Raw genomic sequence first — 27276 nt, forward strand, 5'->3', positions numbered from 1 at the left:
AGGTGTGGTGTGGTGATGTAATGAGCCTCTGTCACTCTGGAGGAATGCGTCTCCCAAACCTCAATGCAGCAGACCTTGGAGACTCCCTGTTAACGGCCATTTTTATTATTCAGATTTTACACACACACAAAATGAACCAGTTGAATGATTATACAAAAAAATCAGCTAAAGTCTTAGAAGAGAGAGTACAGTGGTGGAGTGCTGTTGGCCAGAGCGATCTCGCTTGGGCCAGCTAGTGCTGTAATTAAGCAAACATTTCTGAGCAGCATGTCAGTCATCTGTGGCTGCTTTTTTAAGTACAGATCACGTATGCTATAGTGTTCCTTTTCTTCAGTAGTGCTGCCACTCAGCTGGTGGTGCCTCATGACCCAAAGAGTAACATGTCTGCTTCGGCTGACCTCAGAGCCCCTAGGGAACAGCTAGGTAAGAATTCACACAATTTGGTACAATTTGATCAATGTGGTTTCAAGAAGGCCTTGAGGCCTGAATGGAAAGGAAGGTCCTTTCCCTCTGGACTATCACAAATGTCTGTCTCTGGACCATGCTCAAAATGTATTAATGAAGAAAGAAATGCTGCCATGACCTTCTCCCGGTGTGACAGTGCCCTGGAGAAACTGCAAACTGAAAATGTAGAACAGTAAATGTATAAACTCACCTAGCCATAATAAGCCAACACAGATTTGAAAATATATTAAGAAAGTTAACATCAACCTCATGTACTAAAAAAGTCCCAGGAATAATTATCCTTCTATACTATAAATCAGATGTGGTGAATGGTTAGAAAAGAGTCTGGGTTCCTCTGAACATGGAGATATTCATCTACTGTTGGGAGTGGCAGATAAAGTAGTTGCCTATCCACTCTTTCTACCCCATTAAGATGATACATGAAGCAATATTGCCATCTTCTCCTGTACCTGCTTATCTTAACTAGAGAGAGACTGGAAATGGCACAAGAAATGTCACAGATGTCACTTTGAATAATTTTAGAGTGTTTCCTTCTTTGGGAAGTTGCTCTCTCTGGTCTGGTCTAACCTGGATAGAAATCCCTGAACACTGGATGGCAGCATAGGGCCAAATTCTTTCCTGAACCACTGTAACCATTGGACCATGGTGTTTACCTGTGTGTTTATATGATCTGAAATGACATTTTGAATCCCCTGCCTTACAGCCAGAGGCAGAGGATATTGGGGAAAACACAGGGAAAGAAATTAGGATTGGTGTTCAGACATTTTAAAGAAATAGAAATTATTTGTTGTATAGTAGCAATTAGAAGTCCCAGCTGTATTTAGAGCCCCATCATTTTTGGCATTGTAATAATGTAAAGAGAGACTGTACCGGCCCCTGCACATAAGATCTTACCATCGAAGTAGAAGAACAGAAACCATTGGGGAAATGACTTGCCCTAGGTCATACAGCAGGTCAGTGGCAGAGGCAAGAATAGTACTGAAGTCTCTTGAATCTCACTGCACTGCCCTATCTTCTGGACCAAGTGAGCTGGATATAAGTTTAATCATTTGTAGAAGAGTATTTTGCGTTGGGTAGAGCAGTATGTGTCAGGAGATCTTCTGTTTCCCCTGGTGTGAAATATACTGTAGCAGAAAGAGGTTTCGTTAATTCTCTTCAAACGTTTTAAAATGTAGTCTGCTGTTTATTCTCCCGTGTACATTTGTTCACAGGATTAAAATAGTACCATTAACATTCTGATTAAGCAGACTTACTGGATTACAATAGACTTTCATCAGAAAATGACACTTCATTGAACCCAAAATGCTTCACAGAAACATCTCGAGTTCAGTAAACTCGCAGTGAACCAGGCAGGTTCCCATAACCTGCCAACTTGCATGGCTTCCAACAAGCCCAGTCTTCCAGGGTGCACTGCTCTGGGGCAGCCCTGCCATGCCAGGCTAGGATCCCTGCCGTGGAGCCAGAAGCCAGCCCTGGGATGAACCCTGGCTTCAACTGAGGCTCCGCTTACAGCTCCACAGACAGCCTGGAAGCCTGAGGAGAGGTTCCCAGGGTCTGCAGCTCTGGGGCAGCCCTGGCCTGTGGACTATCTGGGATCAGAGACACCAGGGCTCAAGACTCCTGACCCAGGTGGCTCCCCAGGAAGCCAACAGGGCTGGGAGTCTGGAAGCTGAGGGGTCCCCAGCCCAGAGCATTGGAGATGGACTGTATCATACTCTTCCACTTGAGGGAGTGAAGAAGGGTCTGAGAAGGGTATGAAACACTAGAAAAGGCCACCAGAATGTGCTTCCTTATCTCTTCCTGCATCAGTACAGTCCAAGTTGTCTGAAGAATGTGGTCACCAATGGCTATTGAAAGTAGAGCAAGAGTGCTCTTGGGGAACCTGCAGAGGTTTGCTGCACCCTGACTTAGCTGCTCAGGGACAAGGGTGCCCATGCATTTCCAGTGGCAAAGCATTTGCACCACTCCTTGCAGTGTCGGTTCAGAGACGTAGAAAGACAACGTCAGCAATCAAAGCTTTGGAAACAAGGATAAAAGGCTTGTGCAGGGCATGGCAAGTTAATGCTGGCTCTGCAGGCATTAATCTATGTTCAGTTTCACAGCTTACTTCATGCCCGCTATAAAACACTCGATACAGAGCAGCTGTACTAACTACAGCCCCAACCTGGCTAGCCGTGCCCCCTAACACATGTGCTGTATCCTACACATGGAGCTAGCACCAAGGGGATGCCAGAGCTACATGCTATAGAGTTGCCTTGCCCTTTCACACTCCACCTCTTCTGTGAGGTGAGGCTCCCTTCTCTGCACAGGAAGGGACTGCAGGGCTCTGACTTCTTGAATGAACATCAGATAATGTTTATATTCCGAGACAGGACTTTCTGTCTGCTGCCTCTGGAGTGTGTGTTTATCTTACACTGACCTTTCTTTTCACTGTAGAAAGGTTTTTTGAAGACCATGAAAATGTTATTGAAGTCTTATCAGATTGGACCCGGGACAGTGAAAACAAGGTTCTGTTTTTGGAAAAAAATGAAAAATATGCTGTGTTCAAAAATCCCCAGGTAAGGTAACGTGATATTGGCAAAATACTTTAAAATGATGTGGGTTAGTTTACACTATGCCTGCTAGAGGTTTTATTGGCTTTGGTTCTGCCAGTTCTAAATGAGAAAAAACAAATCTGTGGTTTCAGTAACAAGGAAAAAACACACAAGAAAGAGCTTTTCCTCTGTAGTATATTCCGTAGGCCTTGTCTACACTGCTAAAAATGAGACCTTCAGTTCCCCAATTGTGTAGCTCCATTGCGGGGAGCAATGGTGAAAGCTATTGTGTAACACAGGGCTCAGATGTAAAGACGAATGCAGATCAGAAACAGTGTTTGAACACAAGACCATCAGCACTGCAGCATGGACCTCTGCAACTTGAGCTAAAGGAGAAGCTCCATTAGCTGATTCTAGTAGTAGGCTGTTATCCTCTGTGGATCAGCCACTAGAGAGGAACATGACACAGTTCACATGCAAGTTATGTAAGCACTTACAATAACTTATTCAACATGCTTCTAAACTATTAAACATGCCTTCATCTAAAGATTAATTGGGTTTATATTTTGGGGGGAAGGATGTTATCCCTTACACATTTGCCACCTACATGCTATCCAGCTAAAGCTAGCAGCCATTGACAAAAGTTAGTGAGTCATACAATATAAGTCCTTTCCAGCATTTATCCTTTGCTTTGTTTCTATAATATACTTTTTAAAATACTTACAAAATAGGGCTTTCATCTTCAGATCTCCACTCTTTCATGAGGATGTGCACAACATCACGCTCACCCATTTGTGATAATTTACTGTGCAATGGAAATCACATTAAGAGGCTGCTCCATGAATCTGCAGCAGTGATTCAGTTATTGAGATGGAAGGTCAGAAGCGCATGACTAAAGGCTGGAATATTAACACATACTGGGTTGCATGCACACAAAGAAGAACACCTTAACATCTGAAAGACTGAAATCACTCTGTAATGCAGCTGCAATGATGGTAGGCTGACCTTTTGGGGGAAAACAGTAAAAAAACAAACAAACAAAAACAGGCTGGCATTGACACTAAAATTCAAAGAGCCTAGAGAATAATAATTACCTGAGGAAGACTGTAATATGAGAGGGGAAAAAACCCTCCTGGAAATGCTTTTTTTTCATACATTTGGGTTAGATCATTCCCCCAGGGCAGCTGATGTTAAACTCACAAACCAAAATGTTAATCTCTTGTTTTTGAAACACTCTCTGGTCTTGATTCTTCTCTTCTACATGTTTTGATCTCCTGATTTGCACTGCTGTAAATGAGAGAGTCAGGCCCTGTGGATCAAATTGTGCACATTCTTTTTTGGTTTTGTAAAACTGATTGAAAGTATTTACACAATGTACTTCAAATAGTGGCTGCTCTGTGCTTCTGTTCTACTACCACTGATAAGCTAGGGGAGACAACTACACCTATTAGAGCCCTGTGAGTTGGTGTCTGTGTCCTGAATGTATGGACTCCTGTTTCTGTCCAAGGGATGATATCTGAGCGGTTAAACTAGAAAAGCGATGCTAAAACTAAAGATAAAATTAAGAGGTGGTGTAAGAATTCCAAATAATTTAATAACCATGAAGAATTCCGTGCATGAATATCTATGTCCAGAGAAGGTGGTGTCTGACTGTAGCAGGCAAAAGTCCACTTAAGGGACACTGAACTTCAAATTTAGTCCATTAAAGTTTAATAGTTTCAGGCAGGTACTATATCTGTCCCTCTGCTAATGCCTTTACAATCTAGCTTTACAATCTGATTCCTATTTTCTAAATTTGTTTCTCTCTCCTCTGCTGCCATGTGAAAGACCCACCCAAACAAGAGTGAAATTGACTATACACTGAGTGCAGTCAAATGCACAAGCAAACAGAAAACAGAGAAGTGGTTTTGCCCAGTACCTGCTGTTAGTTGTTATATGTCCCAATAGCAGGTAAGAATGTTTTAGATAGGAGCATGATTTTTAAATTGACAGTGTCCCTCAAACAAATGGTCTTATTTTTCTGGGATCATAATACAAGAACAGACTTTATACAATTTAATGTTTCGTTTACATACTATTTTTAGGCACTTGCATTCCTATTGCTGCTTTTTTCTTAGAAGAATTTCATATTTATGAATCTTTCTCACTTACCACCTGTTCTCCCATTTGCTAACAGAAGAGGAGGAGAGTCTGTCCTAGAATATAGAAGGTGGGCCGCAGTAACTTTATTAAATAATATGATGGAAGCCAAGTTTGAAGTTTAGTTTCCTGGCCCCTACTTAGCTTTGATTTTAGCTGCTGCTGGCTCCTCCAGATTCTTGTTTGTGATCTTCGAAGTGATAGGGCTGTGCAGATACAGTCTGATATAGGATTATGAAAAATACCATCTGCACTACAGCACATCATTGCTTTAGCATACAGTCAATATGACTTGAACACACAGACCAGATACTGTAGCAGGGAGTTGCTGAACACAGCTTTATTTTAATTAATTTTGTGCCTATAGTTTAAGTTGCCTTTAAGTTATATAAGTAGCTCATTCTAAAAGGGACTTTTTCAGTTGCTTATAACTTTGGTCATTTCTTGGTCTGGCCCTGCATTTTGGAAAGTCTGACAAAAACAGTTCAGGCATTTTCAAGTGAGTAAGATTTTGTGCCATCAAAGACAAAAAACAAAAGCCACTTTTGTTAATATTAAAAATAATGTTAGTCTTTCTTTTGAACAGCTCTGATGTTTCTGATTTTGGTACAGACTTCTCATTTGGTATAGAACTAATCCCTAGATTAGACATACACCACTTTGTGGACTGGGAAAAATCCATTTGGATTTGGTTGATTTTTGTAATGGATTAAAAGCTATCTTTGTGCTCTCCCTTGAATTTTTTTTAAAGCCAACAAAGATTATTTAATTTTCTGTTGGCACTACACATAGGTAATTTCTGATGTCATTTGCTCATCACTATCTTGGCTATGTGTTTGCATGGCTATGAGAGTGGAGAGCAATTTGTCAGTTCATATGCAGGTGTGTGTAGAAGAACTTCCGGGAGCATAGATCTTTTGGAACCTTGTCTCATTCCCTACCATGTTCAATGATGTATAGACTGATCTGGCCTTGCTTCACTGAGTGTGCATCTTGTGCATGATACAGCATTCTACATACCAGAATTTATTTTATCTTTCTTCAGTGGTGAGGGGGGACTGGGTTGTTACATCAAAAATAACTATTACATGAACACAAAGGCTTCAAAAAGCAGAATCTGAAAGTTGGGAGAGGGGGGCAAAGTTAATGTTACCTGTATACTGTAACTCTGCCCCCTTATGTACATGCATGTTCTTGTGTTGTATTCCCAGAGAATCACTCCATCTGTTAAGGAGCCTCAGTTCCCTACCACAAACACATCCTCCTTTGCAAACAATAGAAATATTCATGCTTGGGAGGTTTGTGTGTATATGGAGAGAGCTCTCCACCAAATCTAGGCAGCATTCATATTATTGGCCTGACTCTCCCAACCCTGACACACTTCTCCCCCAGGGTCTTTGCAGAAGGGAAACAGTTTGTCTTTTAATATGACCTTTGACTATTGAACTTGGAATGACCTCTTGTGGACACATGGTCCCCTAGCACATGATGAATGGCATGCTGATCAATGGTAGACCACACAGTGATACAGATATAGCAAGTGCAGTATGCAGTCTCCTCCCCTGGGCCTAATCCATTGAAGGATAATAAAGGTCAGATACTGTCAGATTTCAGGAATAGAAGGGACATACAAGAGGTGAACCATAATAAATGAAATGCATGTTGGCAAGGGAAAGATGAAATGATACATCTGTATAGCCTAGGATTGCGTGGCAAAACCCTCCTGCACTGACAAAAAGCAGCCTTATGCGTGATGCCACCTGGTTGTCATTACTGAAATTCTCTTTCTACTGCTGACTGTAGGCACAGGGTGGCCTGTTTTTCCTAAATAAATGCCAGATGCTCTAATGTAAATCACACATAGTCAGAGGACCTTTGTGGTCTCATTAAGGCCATCAGCGTCATTCCGAATCTGCATTGATGGCTATAACAGGGCCAGATTGAGACAATCCAGGGCCCTAACCACACATTGGGGTTTCCTATGGTCCCTTCCCTGCTGAGCTGATAGTGGCAAAGGCCCCCACACTAGAGCCTTTTGCTGGGTTAGTGAGGTCCTCCTGTAGCTCTGTGTTGGTCCAGAGAAGGAGGAAGCTTCAATTTACCCAACAATTTAACTTTGTGTGGACTACAGTCCATCCTACCTGAAGGGGAACCCCCACCCAGCCAAGCAAAGTCGTCATGGGACTTGTTCTGCTATATTCCCTGCTTGCTTTTCAATGTTTCCCCTTTGTGTGCAGGGGCTCCTGCCAACACCAGCGCAGCAGAGCTATGATTGCATGGCACCACAGAGTTCTCTGCTCAAAGCAGGAGTTGTCTGATTAGCAACTGCACTGAGATAAATGTGGTACTTCAACTCATCAGAGCTGTTATTTCAGGCTATCTGCAGACTCAGGCAGGCATCAGTGCACCAGCCATACTCAGGACACATTTTCCAGGCTTTTTTTTTTTTAAACAACCAAAAGGGCTAGAAATACATATATTTCCAAATGAAAGCAGAGATTCCAATGTAATCATGGGATTCCAGGAGCTGTGGTCCTAAACCAGTGGTGGGCAACCTCCTGCCCACGTGCCACACGCGGCTTGTCAGGGTAATTCGCTGGCAGACCGACAGACAATTTGTTGACATTTGCACAGCCACCCGCAGCTCCCAGTGGCTGTGGTTTGCCATTCCTGGCCAATGGAAGTTGTGGGAAGTGGTGGCCAGCACATCCCTGTGGCTCACGCCGCTTCCCGCAGCTCCCATTGGCTGGGAACAGCGAACCGCAGGCACTGGGAGCTGCAGGTGGCCGTGCAAATGTAAATAAACTGTCTGGCAGCTCGCCAATGGATTACCCTGATGGGCCATGAGCAACCTGCGGGTGGCAGGTTGCCCACAACCTCTCTAGACCCATGTATTTACTTTAATCTAGCCCTGAACTATGAACTACAGATTAGCCATGTGCTCAAGCAGCTAGTAGCCAGTCTAGTCTTTCCTACTTCTGGGAATCCTGAGTCTGAGCTCCATTTTGTTTCTGGTAGAAAATAGCCCAGGTTTGAATGTTCCAGTGTCCTTCATTTTTTTGTTTAATCATTGCTGTGGCCATGACAGGAGCATAGGACGAGGTGCGGCTGATGGTGCTTTTAGCCTTGCCTGTTTGACATTGTGCATTTTAAGGTCACTTTTTAAAAATAAGTGTTGCTCTTGGGGTCTCCCTGAAAAAATAAACCATCTTGAACAAGCCCTGCTCTCCCAAAAAGCTGCTGTGCAAAATGCTGCTTGAGGGGGAAGATGTGGTTACATGGTCAAGCTGGGTTCCTCAATTGCTCTCTGTGCTGCCTGGTGGCAGTAGTCTCCAATTAGCTGCTTGCTAATGGTGGAGTTTGGTTACATTGCCTGGTATAACCACAACATGTTCCTCCTTTAACTGGCAAATGTCACCCAAAGAGAAAAAAGACATTGTAGATCCATGACACATTTTGGCCTCTGTTGATTTCTAGGACAAATCTGCATGTAAATATGTCATCTGACTTTCAGAACTATTGAGGACACAGAAGTCTCCCTGAAGTCAATGGGAACTGCTGGTGGGTTTTGGGGGGAATAGAGAAAAGAGAAAAAAAAATCACACTCTTTATGCTGGATTTAGGAGAGTAATTTTAGGTAGCAAGCTTTCAAAAAATGTGGCAGAATTCTACCTGGATGAAACAGGTTTTGTTTGCAGGATAGGGGCCATAAAGCAAACAATTTACCTTATTCATAATTCAACCAAAGCCAAAGGGACTATCTACAGACATAAAGTTATTTCCCTACTTTGGTTCCAAGTCATCAGGCCTTTAGGTTTAGAAACTGCCAACATATTTGGGCCTTGGTTTTTACCAGAGCAAGATCCTGACCTTCACAACTCCAGATACAGTTTTGAGTCTACAGATAAATGTGGGTCCAACTACTTGTGTCTGCAACTGTACCCCTTTAGACAGCACAGCTGCATTGTCTGGAGGTGCAGGTAGGCGTATAGGCTTCTGAATGGGTGCAATTCCAGGTGAGGATACTTGCACCCACAGTGGTGGAGGCATTGTTCCAAAGTTTAGGCCCAAGTCTCAGACAATGAGTTTGATGCTAGATGTGGTAGTGTACAGCATCTGTCAACAAGTATGCAAAATAACCCCTTGACCTTCAAAGGACTCCTTGGACAAAAAGTACTTTTCTGCATGGTGAAAAAATACAACATACAAATGCAGAAATAAGGAACTCTGTAGAATCTACTGTGTCCAAACACTTGTTACTAAATAATAAAGAACTGTAGCACATGCACAGCTCAATTTCTGAAGCAATGCACACCATAAAAATTGATTGCTAGAAAATTGTGCATTCATTTCTTGGCACTACATTTCTCTTCATCATATACTAATCTGCTGCATAATCCTCAATTATGTTCTGTAACACCCTTCTCTAGGAAGCTAGGACATTGTTCAAATTGAAAAAATAAAATCAAACCCACTGACCCAAAAAAGCAGCCAAACAAAATCAAGAATTGAGCCACATTTTTTTCACGTAAGGGGTTGGGATGGGGTGTATATATATGGGTAACATGAATTTTAGATTGAGAAATTGACATATAAATTCCAACAGGCAGCTTTAGTGAAGGTTTCCTGTAATGAGATTTGAAGAGCAATACTTGGATACCTGCCTCTCAGACCATCTAGCTCAGTGCCCAATACAGAAAGGCTGAATAATGATGTGATCTGTTCATTTATATTCTTTGTCTTTTCTGTTCAACATCAACCTCTTGTATTTTAATCAGAATTTCTACCTGGCAAACAAAGGAAAAAATGAAGGCAAGGAAATGAATGAGAAAAACAAAGAGTTTCTACTGGAGGTAAGCCAGCTTGGTAAAGTGATGGTGCAAGTGCTAATGCTGCAGAGTGCCACAGCCTCCATCTGCTCTTAGCAGCAGTGCTTAGTTCTTTGTTTGCTAATGCGTAACAGGAAGTTCTGTGTTTGTTATTACCAGCTTTGTGTTTAAGGCTGTGTAGGAAGCTATTCAACTTCATCTGCAGCTCACCACTGAAAGCACAGACTCTACTTCGTGTTATATTTTTATTATAAAACATAGTGCAGATAATTCCTTTCTTCTGTTAGGTGCCAGTCATACAAATATTTACATGTGTGCTTAGCTTTTCTCTACAGTGAGTAGTCCCACTGATTTCAGGTAAGTGAAGCACCTGCTTAGGTGTTTACAGGACTGGGGCCTGAACAAGGACAGCAGGAGACTAGGAGCATTGCACTTTCACAGTCCTCTGAAGAGGCACCTGCAATCAAGGTTCATCTTAGCTCTGACATCGTTGCAGAAATGTGTTGCTTCCAAGATCTCCAACAGAGCATTACCAATAGTCTAAAACACTCCTGGGCTAGAATCAGATTGGCTTTTTATTTTTTAAATCATTAATAAGACTGATCAATAACGATAATAATGAAATAATTAGTTGCTTTTCTTTCTAGTTAAAGTAGGTACATTTCCCCCACCCCCACGAGTTTTTGTTTCATATACTACATGCTGGGTTGTACCATGAAAGAACTCCATATTTATAAAACTAAATTGTCTCTTTATAAAGAGAACTCTTCACAGAGATGCTGCTGCAAGCACTCAAGCCACATGCATGCAGACTAACTTCCTGATTCCTCTTCCAAACTCTTCCACCTAAGTTCCTCCTCCCAAGTTCCATGCAGGTTGCTACAGTTACTAGTGTTAGCTCTGCGGCCAGCTTATACAAGCAGCCTTTGGATTTGATTCCAGTTTAAGCCTGCTTATCTTCTGACCCTTCTTGTTGAAAGTTCCGTTGAGATGAGAAAGAGAAATCTTGACTTATAACAAACAAACGATGATCACAGAACTAAGGGAATGAAAAAAAACCTTTCGTTTTGGGCGAGCATTTTAGCTTTGATGCAAATGCAGGAAGAGGATAATCTATACTCAGATGCCTGGAGATTCCCACTTTAGAATTAGTGCATGATAACAAAGCGACCAAATATCAGCAAGCAGAGAGCTGTCCACTTTAACTTCTAAATGAGAAAATACAGTATGTTGACATTAGAGATTACCCTGAGTGTTTTACGCCTCGCAACAGGAGCGGTTTCATGGCTAACAATAACAGGTATTTATTCACATGGTTTGTGAATGCTGGTATGTGCTTAAAAATAAGTATTAATAGAAATCTCTCAATCTTTGATTTTATTTTAAAGTTCTTAGTGCCTTTAGGACAGTTTCTAGGTTATTAAGTATTTCCCTATACAACCTAGAGATGTTGCAATAGTCAAAAACCCGAGCATGTGAGAATAATGGTGTCAAGCATTTTATTCTATCTTCCTCAGCAGAAAATGCTTTCTCTGGTTAAAGTCTTTAGTAGGTTATTGCAAATCCTTCAATTAAGTAATATCTGTTTCTGGTCCAGGACTAGAGGTGGCCAGAAATAGAAGTCCACCACTATGCAAAGAGCCTAATGGTAGAAGTCTCTATACACTACTTAACCCTTAAATATTTAGTCTGGGGCTTTAAGAGAAGGGAATGAGCTAGCTGTGTGTGGGCCCTCTGCTGTGAGGACAGTTTCCCAGAGCAAGTGTCTAAAAAGAATGCCCAAGTCCCACATGAGCACTTTAACATGGAAAACACACGTTTACATATTTGACTCTCTGTTCCATAACTAGGCTCCCCATCTTTATACATTCACTGTGGCAGAAAATGTTTGGTTTTAAGTGAACAAATTTGCTGCTATTTATTAATATGGGTACTCAAGTCCATTTATTTTGTGTAATCCAATTCTCGCTGCACAGGAAAACTTCTGTGGGACGTCTGTCATTGTGCCAGAACTTGAAGGGGCCCTTTATTTGAAGGAAGATGGAAAAAAGTCCTGGAAGAGGCGCTATTTTCTTCTACGAGCTTCTGGAATTTATTACGTCCCCAAGGGAAAGACCAAGGTCAGGAAATCAAAGGAATCATTTTAGCAGTACAGCAATTCATGTAGGCGATAGTGAAGAGCTCCTGCAGTGACATTTTGAGAGCAATGGCTGGTGCATCTGCAACAGATTTTTCCTTTGACTGCGACACTTGTGCAAATATTAGGATGTAGTCACAGAAATCCTGTACAGTTCCCCTCATTTTTGTCTTCAGTTAGGTAAAAACATTGGGTGAAATCTTGCCGCTCTTGAAGTCAATGGGGGGAAAAGCCCAATGCCTGTCAGCTGGCACTTTGCTGCAAATAATGCTTTTACTTCATATCTAGTTCCTTGTGGAAGGAAATTTAAGAAGTTTGCAAACAGTCTCACTCTATATAGCAAAATGGAAGTGCAGAAAACCTGACATTGTTTATAACACGACTCAGTTGAAAGCTCTAGTCCGGCTTTTATAGTCTGTGTTTGTAACCAACTTGCTGTGCCAACAGCTGTTGCAGGGAAGTGCTCTGAAGTCTTTGTGCTCTTATATGCCAAATGTTTTTCCTGAAGAGATCTTTGCCTAGAGAATATGTTGTGCCTTTTCAGCTTTCTAAGGCTGCCCTCAGTAGAACAAGAGGTGAGACGGAGGTGTTCAGGTTGACAGAATCTAATACAGTGACATTTACCATTACCGGGTATTGAAAGAGTCTGAATTGCCAGCCCGCAGTGGATAAGCAAAGGAGCCTGAAGTGCACTGCAGAAGGGGGCTCATTGCTGCTCATTTCTAGAGTAACATCCTTGCTACTGACTTTAGGGTACTGGGAGCTGTTGGAAGTTTTATATTCTGACAAGTGCTGCCGCTTATGGCTCTTAATGCTTCAGATTTGCTTTGGATGAAAATGCTTGTGCCAGTGACTGAGCCTCCCCATAGCCTGAGCTAATGATGTACACCAAGTCAATGGGACTTATTTTTTAAGTTGATCACTATTTCTTTCATTGTGATTTATTCATGGAATGACAAAAAATTAAGGGACAAGTCCGCCAGTGAGTGGCAGAGGGGTGCAGTGCTACTACTCAGGTGACCCAGGTGCAGAAACAGACTAGGACCCAAGTTCAGGCAAAATGCAGCATTAATTGCCCTGCTTGTACTGCAGTTTATAGAATGGCTGTGTCTGACTTCTAAGGCAGTGGTCATCTGGGCTTTCCATTCCTCAATGAATCTCCCACCCATACAGCACTCTTACCAAGCAATCTAGAACTGTGATTGGAAGGATTTTCTCTAATCACAACGCGGATTAGTGAAATACTCTCGTTCCAAGAATGGTGGACTATGAAATTGGTCTAATTCTTTCTAGAAAAATGGAAATAAAGAAAATCTGACGTACTTTGGGCTACGTTTAAAAAAATAAAATGAGCACTTTATATTGATCGTTCAAAATATATTTAGGCCCATGAAAACAAACATGCAGTTAATTTTGCATATCCTAATATTTAGGTCTATGCTTGTTTTGTGGGCGCAAGTCAGGCCCTAAAACTTTGAGAAAGTGTCCTTGACCACAATTGTGTCACTATTTCCACACCAGCAATTGCTTCAAACCGTTAGTCCACCTAAGTATCATTCTCCGTTCCAAACTGATATTAATGGAAAGTCCAAGAAGTTAGCAGCACCAAACACACAAGTTGCTTGTTTAAACTTTTTCTTTAAATTATGCAGTTAAAGTCTTGTTTTGTCTAGTCATGCAATAGGAATAACATTATGGCTTTGCAAAAATACTTGCAATAAATGACTTCTCTTCTACATGATAATTTGTTACTTCCCCTACTTATCTGTGATGAATGTTTCCCTTTAAATAATTGTATCTGGATTGGACTCAATCATGAATTGGTTCCTAAGAAAAGCAAGAACTCCATTGTCATTCCCACTGAAGGCTTGGTGTTGAGGTTGCCTGTAAGTTTCATTGATTTGAATGCACTCAGTGTGAAATCCTAGCACCATTGCAGTCAATGGCAAAACTCACAAAGACTTCAGTAGGAACTTCAGGTTGGGTACTGAATAGGGAGATACTTATAATTAATACCAAGGCATTCCAGAGCGCAGAATTCATGCTACTGTCTCCTCTTGTCAGGTATTTTGATGGAGCTACCACTAAATGGCAGTGTTCATAAGTGCACTACCAGTGTGAATAAAGTGACCCCAAGGAAGTATCTTAATGAAAGTGTAACAACAAGCAAGCATGTTACACTAAAATATGACCTCCACCCCCAGGAGAGAAGCTTTTTGAGGTGTCCAGTGTACATTCATTTACTAAGTATATGGGCATATTCAGAAAGATATGGAGATAGAACTGTTTTTGCATTAACATGTATAAAGAGTATGAAGATTATACATTGTACCCAGAAATCCTTAATACAGCAAAGTGTGCCAACAGACACCTTGTTGCCACAGCAACACAGAACAAATAATAGGTTACCTACGGTGGTAGACAGAATGATACCAGCGCATGGAGATGCGGTGGGAGGGGGGCTGGAATTGTCTTTTTAAGGCAATTTTGAAGCAGGAACAGATGCAATGTGGCTCATTTACTCGGGTGTAAATTTACACACATTGACTATATGTTCCAAGGGAACGGCAGTTGCTTAGAATAAAAACTATTTTGACCCTAATACCATTTCCCCCCTAGAACTGCAGAAGCGTCATTGCAGGACCTACATCTATTTTAATCAATTAAAGTTTTTTCCTACTAGGAACCACTCTCTTCAGTAAGGATAACAGTTCACTGACTTGGAAACAAAACAAAGGATTAAAACAGCAAAAATCAGATTTATATGGAATGTAGTAAAATGTTTCATTGTGATTCTAAAGGTGCATTGACCTTTCTCTGTTTTGTCTTAATGGTCACTAAAGTTTAAGAATAACTCAAACACTTGTCATTCTCTCCGCTTTGATAAAATCCACAACAGTTAAAGATTCAGCATCAAAGCGGTTTGAAAAAAGGTCCTTTAGTGTGTCTGGCATCATAGCTTAATTCCCTGTAACAACAGAATGTTTGGTTTCCATTTTTTAGACATCCCGGGATTTGGCTTGCTTCATACAGTTCGAGAATTTGAATATTTATTATGGTACTCAGTACAAACTGAAATACAAGGCACCTACGGATTACTGCTTTGTCTTAAAGGTATGTACAAGAGAAGTCTTTTATGCTAATGTGTGCTCTAACTGCTGCCATATACAGATATGATAAGGGCCTGATCCTGTAAGGTGCAGAGTGCTTCCTGCAACCTTACTGCACACCCTCATCTGTGAGTCACTTTGGCCCTATTCAGCAACTTACCTTTAGGAATTACTTAACTTTAAGCACATGAGTAATCACAATGAGTACCTTGCTGAATTGGGGCCCTTAAGATGATGCTCAACATCTTGCAGGATTAGGCCCAGCAGATGTCATGCTTTAAAGCACAATTCTATATGGCAGGAGGAGAAGAGCATGGTGGGCCTGGCCCCCCACGTAGCTACAGTCCACGGCTGGAGAAAGTACTGGGTCTCCTCTTTCTGCTACTCCAGGTGGGGAGATGAGGGACCCAAGGCTACTGCCTGTTCCTCTCAGGGAGGGAAGGGGATGCCGCATAGCCACTGTACTCCAAGTGGAGGGGTTAGCCCATGGCGCACGTCCAGAACTGTGAGGTGCCTTGTGGCATGATGCATCTAGGGCACTAGATGGCCTTAACTGGGTCTAGATTACTAGCTAAAATAATAGAAATTCAGAAATCAGAACATATCTGGCAACACTGACATGGCAGAAGATACGGATTCCTCTTCTACAGCTCTTATGGGCCTGTGGTGCTAACAAGAGCTGCTACCAAACAATGTTTAGTCAGCGTGAAAGACAATAAGAAGCAAATACATAGCAAAGTGCCATTTTTAATTTTTCTTTTCCGGTTATAGCTGCATTTTAATGGACTTGTTATCCAAAAAAGTAGTATCTGTCCAATTTCAAGTGTTTGCCAATTTACACATGGCCCAAGTACAAATAATTTGTATGAATCAGACTGATTTTCTGTTCGCAGATTTAAATGATTAATACAGTTCAGCAGTTTAGATAATGCAGTTCTCCACAAACCACTTTGGCAAAGTCACTTCCTTTCTGTCCCTTACTTTCCCCGTCTCTAAAATGGGTATAATTACATTTGCCTCCTTTGGAAAGAACTTTGAGATTAACTAATGCAGTGGTTCTCAACTGATTGCACATTGTGGGCTGCATATGTGGCCCACAATATGTTACCTGGGCTGCAGTGGCCGGGTGGCAGAGTAGCGGCAGTCCCGACCCTGACCCTCGCTGCACCGGGTGGCCAGCTGCCCACTCCGGATCCCACGGGGCCAGCAGGCCAACCCCGGTCCCCACCACACAGCTGCCCCAGACCTCAACCATGTGGGGCGGGCCAGCTGCTCATCCCAGATGCCTGCTGCGTCGCTGCCCCAGACCTCACCATGCGGGGCCAGCTGGCAGTCCTGCACCCAGACCCCAGAGCTCGGGTGGCCGGTCAGCTGTCCCATACCCCTGCCAGGCAGGATAGACTGGCCTCTGGTCTTGGACCCCTACCACGCAACAGCCCTGGACCCCACGGGGCTGCATGGCAGTCCTGACCCCCACCACGCAGGGCAGGCCAGCAGCTCTGGATCCTGGAGCTCGAAGGGCTGGCCAGGAGCCATGGATCCCCGACCCTGCAGGGCTTGCCAGCAGCCACAACCCCAGACTCCCACCACACAGGGTGGGCCAGCAGCCCTGACCCCACTGCGCTGGGTGGTGGGGCAGCCTGGCTGGACCCCGCCACACCAGGCAGCAGGGCAGCTGGGAACCCTGTGGACTCCACCACATGGGGCTGGGTGGATGCCCTGGAGCTCTCTGAGCTGGGCGGCTACTCCAGACCCCAGAGCTCACAGGATGGAGCAGCTTCCCTGGACCCCGGAGCTTGCAGGGCAGGTCAGCTGCCCCGGATCCCGAAGCTCGCAGGGCAGGCCAGCTGCCCCAGTCCCCATGGGGCCTGCTGGCAGCCCCGGACTCCCGACCCCATGGGGCCGCTGGCAGCCCCGACCCTGGACTCCCACCATATAGGGCAGGCCAGCAGCCCCAACCTGGACCCCATCCCTGCCACGCTGGGCAGCAGGACAGCTCGGCTGGATCCCTCTGCATTGGCAGTGGGGCAGCTTGGACACCCCCATGCTGGGCAGCTGAGAGCCTGGGACCCCAGGCACACAGCTGAGCTGGGCTGCAGCTGTGTGCTAATTGGACTGTGGGTTGAGGACCTCTGAACTCATGAAAAGCACTATATAAGAGTTAGGTATTGTTATTATCCAGAAAACACATGCACACTTAATGGAGAAAAGAGAAATAGTTCAATCTGCTTTTAAAATGAGTTGAAGTTGGTTCTCTGTAAAAGACTTCAAAGCTGTTGTGAGCATATTTAACTGCCACAGTGCACCTGTATAACATTCAAAGTGGGTGAAAGTGGTCAAAATTAGTATCTGGCTAATGTACGTGCTTTCTAGACATTTTATTTGCTTTGCAAGTAGGTGAAAATGAAGTACATCAGGAAAATGATTTTTAGAGTGCTCAGCGATGTTTTTAATAATTCACATCACTGTGAGAACTCTATAACCCAATGTGCTACCATTTGTGACAAAAAAACAATTTATGCTACAAATTATCACTGTTGCACTAACATATTTATTAAACTAAAATACCTTGGATGTATGAAGTTAACATCTTGCGCCTCTGTATCACTTAGTGTGGTGGTGGTGGAGGGGAAAAACCAACAGTGAAAGCCTGAGAGGAAAGGGTTTATGCATCATAAATTTGAGTTTAATATCTTTTACTCAAAAATGAGTGCTATAGGGCCTATAAAGTGTACTAGCTATGTAACAGAATAAGCATCAAATCCACACAGCACTATTATAGGTAAGGAGAAATGTGGTCTATGTTACTGTTGTTGGTCTTCATTTTTACTTTAATATGTTTTCGGGGGCTGGGACATGTGGTAGGTTCCTGACTGGAACAGTTTTACACTTTATTGTGTCATTCTTGAAACTGGCGATTGTAGTGGTTGAAAGAGCCCTAAACGTAGATGGTCTGCAAATTTTAAACTGTTGTTGTATGGGGGGAAATAGTGGCCAATAGAGCCACGTTCTACCACATCCTTTCTCTTTTACTTTCAGCCATTGCCAGTATAATGGGGCGGAGGATGGTGGTAGTTTGAGTGCAGGGGGTTGTGGGAAAGAAAGAAACAGCACTGGTGTGTTCTGTATAACTTCAGTCAGTTGCCCTATATGCTAAGGACCGCACTGCTGTCATACTCCCACACAGCTGCAAGCCAACTCAAATATCGATTCCTCTAGATGCATTTATGATGTAGTTGCAAAACCAGAGATCTCATTAACTCTGGTCCTGTTGCATGTAGCTCTTCCTTATCTCTCACTGTCTGTAAGACCTAGGGACAAGCCTAAACAAGTGCATTCTCTGTTCTACGAGCCTCCATATACTCCTGCTGTGAGCAGAAGTGTAACATTTCTAACAGTGTCTAGAATTGTGGTTGACTGTTGGGCTGTTTTTAGGTTAAGTGGATGCTGGTGACATATCAAAGTGTGAAGATAGGAGTAGAGCTGTCACAAAGTTTATACTGGTGAATTGCTCATCTCCCAATTTGGTTTAGTTTTAATGTGCAAATGTTCTAGGTGAGATTATCCTGCACGGGGCAACTTGTACTGAGTTGCCAAAGGAGAACAAACCATCTTAGAGAGTCATCACTGACTAATCACAACATGAGATGTCCTTCATTCTGTGACTGAGTGTCCAAGATGAACTAATGGAAAGGAATAGTCTTGTGCATATATTCAGGTGCAAGGATGACAGTGGAATTAACTTGTAAGCGAAAGGAGACTATTTTTTGGATAATTGATTCCTCCAGACCTCATTTTAGTAAGACTAAGATATGGGCTACCATATTGATTTCACACCCGCACCTTTTAAGTTTATGCTCACACATACTTCAAAGATATTGAAAGGGCCCATTGTTCATGCAAAGGAGGTGAATGGTTAACAGAACAGCCTGTGATAAAGCTACATAAAACAACATGAATGTTAATTTTGAAGAAACCACATACATACACCCTACCCCCACCCAAAAAACAACCCCAAAACATCATTGAGCCATCTTACCAGATGACTAGATCCAAGCAACAGAACTAGTACCTGACTCCAGAGATCCTCCCCCACAATATCAATGTGATGAAGTATACCCTGAAAGAAATCTTGCTTTCTTTTATTTTATGATCTCATGTTTCTTTAGGGATGGAAAGGATCTCAAGAGACGATTAAGGCAAGGAACAGAGTTTCTTACCATGTTCCTGTGTGTATGTGTAGGATTGTAAAGTGTTTCTGGAAAGGGAAGGTGGGAATTCTATCAAAGGAGGATGTGCCCCTTTAATTATAACCGCTTATGTTCAGAGAATCTTTTCGGATAGAACAGTGATGAGTTGTGAATGCAGCTTCCCGACTTTTTGCATTAAACTGCTGCATTAAACATGCTTTAGCCCTGAGCACAGAGGAAGCTGTTCCTTTCAGTGATATTTTTTTTCCATTTGAACCATCAAGATACCTCAGGAGTAATGAAGGTAAAAGCTAGTTGACCAGTATTTAGAGGTTTCTCAAGAGCACTGCTCAGTGTCTTCTAATGAAAGAGAGAACATTTTGTTTAGCTTATTCAGAAGTTTCCAATCAGAATGATTCAGAAAGAGTCTGAGGCGATGGAACAAATAGCTACTTCCTAATGCCCACTACTATTAGACAGAGACAAACCCAGCTGGGCTTGTCTAACTGAAAGGAACCCAGGTGGCTAATCAGCATCTACCAGAAAGCTGAAGTCACATTGAGCTGCCTCTATCAATTCCTGAGCAGTAAACTGGAACTAATGTCTTTTGGAACCCTAGGAAGATAGTGCAGGGTAGGGAAAGGGCTCTGCCCAGGCTTATGGGTAGAGTCAGTGTGTATCCTCAGGCATTTGAGAAACCATACAGCTTGAAAGATTTTTTTTTTCTCCTCTTACCCACTTGGCCTATGCTGGGTCATAACTCTCAATAAAATGAGACTAACCACTGGAACAGGCCTTTTACGTGTGAACCAGGCCTCCCATCAGGCCTCTGTCGTTCCTTAAAGGAAAAGTTACACATAAGAACAACACAACCTATTAAAAAATAAAACCTTAGAAGGAGGCAAACCTTGGAGGAGCTGCACGTCTAAGCATGCAGATAATTCCATCTTGCTCAACTAACCATTACTTAACACAGGTCAAAATTTAAAGGCACCAGCCTTTATCTTAATGTCAGACCTTTTCCCTTTTGAGGCCAAATGGGGGTATTGCACATTTTAGTTCTAATCCTTGGCTCTCCTTTCATATCAAAGGCAGGGTGCTGGTGTTAGCAGTCCCTCTCCAAAGAATCCAACAATAATAAAACAGCCTCTGGCCGCCCATGCATATGACAGAACACTAATGGTACGGTCCAAGGAAGCTCTCCTGATCTCCAGTACAGACGAGAAAAGGGATGCACAGCCAGCTGGAAAGAAACATTTCATTCAAACCTGTATCCAAATGAGGATACCTCTCCTATTGTCATGCAGAACGTGGCAGAAAGAACAAACCCCATAGTAGCACAGCTTTCCAAACCACCCGCTTTTGTTGACAGCTCTGGCTACTCAGAAATGAAGTGGAAGCAAAAACTTCTGCTCATACTTCTCCAGGAAGTCAATTTTCAGCAACCACTGGAAAAAGTTCTCTCACACTTGTAGTGAGTGCACAAGCCAAGACTGTCCAGCACCATGTGGGATAGCACCTATACAATATAAATATAAAAGCAGCTGTCCCTAAAATATGGCTCTCTTATTACGTTATCTGGGAATTGCATTGGAAACAGCATGTACATCATCATTCATTTTGTACTGCTAGGTTGAAACTAAGGCTGTAAGCGATTTTAAAAAAGTAATCATGATTAATCATGCAATTAAAAAAATTAATCACAATTAATAACCCTGTTAAAAAATAATAGAATACCAATTATTTAAATATCTTGGGATGTTTTCTACATTTTCAAAGATAATTATTTCAATTACAATACAGAATACAAAGTGTACAGTGCTCACTTTATATTTTTTATTACAAATATTTGCACTGTAAAAAAACAGAATAGTAGTTTTCAATTCACCTCATACAAATACTGTAATACAATCTCTTTATCATGAAAGTTGAACTTACAAATACAGAATTATGTACAAAAAAAATTGCATTCAAATCAAAACAATATAAAACTTCAGAGCCTACAAGTCCACTCAGTCCTATTTCAGCCAATCGCTCAGACAAACAAGTTTGGTTACAATTTGCAGGAGATAAAGCTGCCCGCTTCTGTTTACAATGTCACCTGCAAGTGAGAACAAGTATTCGCATGGCACTGTTGTAACCGGCATAGCAGGATATTTATGTGCCGGATGCGCTAAAGATTCATATGTCCCTTCATGTTTCAACTACTATTCCAGAGGACGTTTCCATGCTAATGAGGGTTCTGCTTGATAATGATCCAAAGCAGAGCGGACTGACGCATGTTCATTTTCATCATCTGAGTCAGATGTCACCAGCAGAAGGTTGATTTTCTTTTTTAGTGGCTCAAATTCTGTATTTTCCATATCCGAGTGTTGCTCTATTAAGACTTCTGAAAGCATGCTCCACACCTGGCTCATCCCTCTCAAATTTTGGATGGCACTTCAGATTCTTAAACCTTGGGTCGAGTGCTGTAGCTATTTTTTAGAAATCTTACATTGGTACCTTCTTTGCATTTTGTCAAATCTCCTGTGAAAGTGTTCTTAAAACAAACGTGCTGGGTCATAATCTGAGACTGTTATGACATGAAATATATGGCAAAATGTGGGTAAAACAGAACAGGAGACACACAATTCTCCCCCCCAAGAAGTTCAGTCACAAATGTAATTAATGAATTAATTTTTTAATGAGCATTATCAGCATGGAAGCATGTTCTCTGGAATGGTGGCCGAAGCATGAAGGGGCATACGAATGTTTAGCATATCTGGCACATAAATACTTTGCAACACCAGCTACAAAAGTGCCATGCTAAAATCTGTTCTCACTTTCAAGTGACACTGTAAATAAGAAGCAGGCAGAAGTATCTTCCACGAATGTAAACAAACTTGTTTGTCTGAGCAATTGGCTGAACAAGAAGTAGTTCTGAGTGGACTTGTAGGCTCTAAAGATTTACATTGTTTTGTTTCTGAGTGCAGTTATGTAACAATAAAAACCCTACATTTGTAAATTACCTTTTCATGATAAAGAGTGTAGAGTACTCGTATGAGATTAACTGAAAAATACTATTTCTTTTGTTTATCATTTGTACAGAGCAAATATTTGTAATAAAAAATATAAAGTGAGCACTGTGCACTTTGTATTCTGTGTTGTAATGGAAATCAATACATTTGAAAATGTAGAAAAACATCCAAAAATATTGTGACAAAGCTCTGTCCTTGCCTCCGTGGGTCCCGTGTTTCCTGGCAGATTTCGCTAGCCTCAGAGGCTCACTGTGACCCTCCACATAACCCTTCTCTCTCTAGAGACACAGTCTACTGAGCCATTTTCATCATAAGCCAGCGAGGGAGGTGAGGAGAAGTTATCCTTCCTTGCACAGTCTCTGTTGTCTCCCAGTCTCAGTGATTAATCAGGGGGCAAAGGAGGGAGGGGAGCCCAGGCCCAACCTCTACTCCGGGCTCCAGCCCAGGGACCCTAATAGTATCAGCTATGGTAGCTGATCTTTTAGAAACATGACATGTACAATTCCCTGGGCTGCTTTCCCCACAGCAGCCCTCACTTCCTCAAGCTCCACTTCACCCTTACCTCAGGGCCTCCTTCCTTGTGCCTGATATGATGTGTACTACTCAGCCTCTCCAACAGCACAACTTCTTCCCACAGCTCCTGACATGCACACCCACCTGACTAACTGGGAGGCTTTTAACTAATTACAGCTAGCCCCTGATTGGCTTCAGGTGTCCCAATCAACCTAGCCTTCTCCCTGCCTTCTGGAAAGTTCTTAATTGGCCCCAGGTGTCTTAATTGACGTGGAGCAGCTGCCATTTCACTTATCCTGATACCAGGGATTTGTTTAGCCTGGAGCTAATATATCCATCTCCCACTACTTTTCTATAGCCATCTGGCCTTTCCCCGTCACAATATTTAATAAATTTCAATTGGTATTCTATTGTTTAACAGTGCGATTAATCACGATTACTTTTTTATCACAATTAATTTTTTGAGTTAATCATGTGAGTTAACTGTGATTAATCAACAGCCCTAGCTGACACCATTCCAAAGTCAGAGGAACCCACTTTGGCAAGAAGGGTCAGTTCATCTCCTTGGTGAAATTTTCCATTGTATTTAACAGAAACTTTTTTCAGAGTAGCAGCCGTGTTAGTCTGTATTCGCAAAAAGAAAAGGAGTACTTGTGGCACCTTAGAGACTAACAAATTTATTAGAGCATAAGCTTTGCTCTAATAAATTTGTTAGTCTCTAAGGTGCCACAAGTACTCCTTTTCTTTTAACAGAAACTTTGAACATTATAGATTATTGTGTGTGTGTGTGTGTGTGTATTTACCAGTCCTGGAGCCGGTTATCTCATGCCATGATGAAAAATCCTTCAAAGCAGACAAATAGCAAGGTAATCTGTATGCAAATTGATTGGTTTAGTCAATCTGATGTGTCTGTGACTGAGTGAATTTAATTATGGTTTATTGGTGCTGGTTTTGCTTGAGTAATCTGAAGGTAATGGGGCATAATGCTGAATTAATCTAGGATGAAACAAAATGGTTTCCTGGGGATAAACTGAGACAAGGGCATCATCATACTCCATTTCTGCAGCTGGGTACATTTTCCCTTGTAGCCCATCTAGCTAAGCTTTCTTGTTATCTCTGGAGTCTGCCATGTCTCTCTCAGATCTCTAATGTTCCCAAGAGTTTTAGGGCCAAATTCTCAGCTCAATTTCTATAATGGAGTTACTCCAGCAGATAATTTGGTTCTTAGTTTGGCCCACTGCTGGTTCTCTCCTCTCCCACACCGAACATATCCCCTCACAGATGCCTATAAAGTATACACTCTGTAGGACACCCTTTTAAAAATGTAAAAGTGAGAAGTAAGTGCATTTGAGAGATAGGATGATATAAGAAAGTCATAGAAAGGAAATGAAAAGGACACAGAACAAGAGAGCATTTTTTTCTTTTCACCTGAAACAACTTAATCCTTTAGAATCAACATTTCAGGTGAGTATTTAAATTAAAATCAGGCCTCCACCAGTAACCTGAAGAAAGCAAATGTAAAAAGATTATTTATTTATCAGTAAGCTGTTTCAGAGATGTAGGGAAACAGGGCCCTGCACTGAAGAGCTCACAATCTAAGTAAGTGTGTAAGTATTTGCAGGATTAGTGCCAAAACAATATAGAGACAGAAGGAGGGAAGGGATATAATAAATGCTTTTTCTTTTCTCTGAATAGGTATTCTATTTAGTTAACAGTAACTATTGATTTTTTTAAAAAATAGCTAAACCAAAACTATTGCTTCAGTCACTTGGGAAGTGTAGGTCAGAAGCAGAATTACCTTTATGGCGATGCAGTCATTGTTTTAGATAAGCAGATTCTCTGCACATTTTAGGTAAATCAGGCAAGCCTCCAGGCTGGTATTCTGGTTGCAGGGAATATGCGGAGTCAGGATGTAACTGAATTTAGAAGCAATTAGCCACACTTTTATCTCAGTTTTCTGGGTGTCCAACTTGATACTTTTGGGTTGATTTTCCAAAGTGTTGAGCACCCACCATTTCCATTGATTTCAGTTGTAGCAGATGCTCAGCATTTCTGAAAACCACTCTGCAAGGGATATCAAAATGGGCACCTAAAAAACACAAAGGTACCCAAAATCAATAGCCACTTCTGGCATTTCTGGCCTAACTCCAAAGCCATCAGTTTGTGGATCAGTGCTCAGTTTTGTAGACAGTATCACCTCCCAGAAACTTTGGATAAGTAACTAGCTTTACAGAGTTTTGGGCAAGGAAGTCAATGAGATACCTGAATATATCTATAGCTTACTTTTCATTTTCATGGTTGGAAGAAGATGAAGAAAGATAACATGTTATTGAGAGATTCTCTCTCTCTCTCTCACGCACACACACACACAGGTGCATACATATGTATGTACATTTAGGCATTAGACACAAGCCATAGGAACCACATCTTTCAGTTCCTATTTCACTGTAGGCTTTCAGTGTGTTCTATTTTGTTTTCTGTAGGCATAAGGTTTACTTTATACTTTAAATTCATCTGCACACAACGTTTTTGGTTTTGCTAGGCTTCTTGAAAAATAAGGTCTTTATATTCAAGTGTTTCCTTATTCTTTATCTATACAAATTATGCTTGGGAGGGACACAGTGTGTTACATGACACTTGGAAAGAAGCCAAAGGGTTGGAGTGGAGAACTGAGGGTCAGGGCCTAGGTTCTATTCCTGACCCTTTTACTGGTTTTCTGGCTGACCTTTGGCAAGTCCCTGAAAGGCCTAATTTTCAAAGGGAGAACCTGCAGCTCTCTCTGATTTCATGTGGAATTTCAACACTTCTGAAAATCAGGCCCTGAGCCAATATGTGCTTCAGTTTCCCCATCTGTAAAATGGTGCTAATACTACCTCCTCACTTTTATTAAGCACTGTGAGATCTATGGGAGAAGTGCTATAGAAACATAGTGCATTGAAATGTAATAAAATCTGTTATAGATTATTTTTTAGGCCCTATATTAGCAGAGTGGGTTTTTGTGGCTTTTAACATAAAGCCTGAATTCCCTTTTTTCTTCTTTGGAGTTTGCTTGGATGTTATCACTTTTCACTGGAGCCATGGCTTCTTAGAAGCTGCTTTTTGAATTGTTGTCCTTTATAATTCACTTGATTGCTGGAAGTTTCCAAGGAAAAGGGAAATAAACCTCTTCAGAGAAGAAAGACGTTTTTGCTTTGCCAACTGATCATTGCAGTGAGCTTTCCGAAATACAGTGTGCACTGAGCCTGGAGGTGTGTGTGCTGGGTAATGCTGTGAGGCATTCTTGAGGCTGAGTCTCTCTCAGTTCTCTTGAACAGTATGGCTCTTCATCCCCCCTAAACTACGGCAATGCTTAGCTGGCAGTCATGCTACTTCCTTTTCAGCATTGTTGACTCCAGTGAGCAAGCTTCTCCCAGTGTTTTTCCAAGTTATTTGGGTTAAGTACAAATTTCCTTTCATGAAGTTCTTACAAGCGATATTAAATGTGGTATTTGAAAAACTGAGGGAGACTCACAGGATCGTCAAACTGCTGTTCATTTTGGTGGGAAGAGAGGACACTCTCATCTTATGTGCAGTGTGCAGGGCCATTTGATTGCATCATCATCCGCCAGTGCTATAAAACCTTTGAAAAGTATTTGATGCCATCTGCTGGACTGAACGGAATATTACAAGTCAGATCAAAAATTCCCTGGTATCTTGTGAAACAAGCATCAGGAATTGAAATTATCCATATGCCCATTCTAGCCCCTCTGTATGAGAGGGGCTCTGGTCTGGAGATGTTTTTCACACCAGGAAACTGAATTGGACCTTGGATGTTCTGAGTCGGAGTTCCCCAGGATAAACAACCAACAGTGCACTTGGATAAAAGCAGTGAAATAAGCCCGTGATAATGTCTTTGTAACTCTTTTGTCAGCAGTTGTCAGCAGCAAAAATGGCCAGGTTCAAATATCTAGGGGTTCTTCCTAGAATTAACCAATACTACCACAAGCTTGAACCCCTACCCAGAAAACTGGGAAAACTAAATATTGCCTCTGTGCACCCTTAACTGGCAATACTTCCCCTCTGACATGCACCAACTTTTTGTATAAAACAAAGAAAATGTTATTGGGGGAAAGGAATACAGCATTAATTTGGGGAAACTCAACAAGTTACTCATATGTTTATATGCGTAGTAGGTAAAACACTCACCCACAGTCTCTTTGGCAGTAATCCTTTGCCTCAGTTTCCCCACCTGCTGATGTGAACACCCGATGGACATATGTCCCTTTAACACCTCACTTTCTCACTAGTGCACCCCATATACCCCACCCACTCATGGGTTTTGGGGGTTTTTTGGTCAGTGGTT

General features: G+C 42.0%; 1 protein-coding gene across 1 annotated transcript in view; it reads left to right on the plus strand.

The window, feature by feature from the left end:
- LOC119850409 (amyloid beta precursor protein binding family B member 1 interacting protein) overlaps positions 1 to 27276 on the plus strand; it is a 111434-nt gene that overhangs the window by 66907 nt on the left and 17251 nt on the right. Inside the window, exons 7-10 of the mRNA XM_038388324.2 lie at positions 2902 to 3023; positions 9917 to 9991; positions 11944 to 12087; positions 15108 to 15218. Coding sequence (XP_038244252.1) covers positions 2902 to 3023; positions 9917 to 9991; positions 11944 to 12087; positions 15108 to 15218 — 452 coding nt within the window. The remainder of the gene's footprint in view (positions 1 to 2901; positions 3024 to 9916; positions 9992 to 11943; positions 12088 to 15107; positions 15219 to 27276) is intronic.

This window comes from Dermochelys coriacea, chromosome 2, assembly GCF_009764565.3.
Source record: "Dermochelys coriacea isolate rDerCor1 chromosome 2, rDerCor1.pri.v4, whole genome shotgun sequence".
In the NCBI taxonomy this organism is placed as follows: Eukaryota; Metazoa; Chordata; order Testudines; family Dermochelyidae; genus Dermochelys; species Dermochelys coriacea.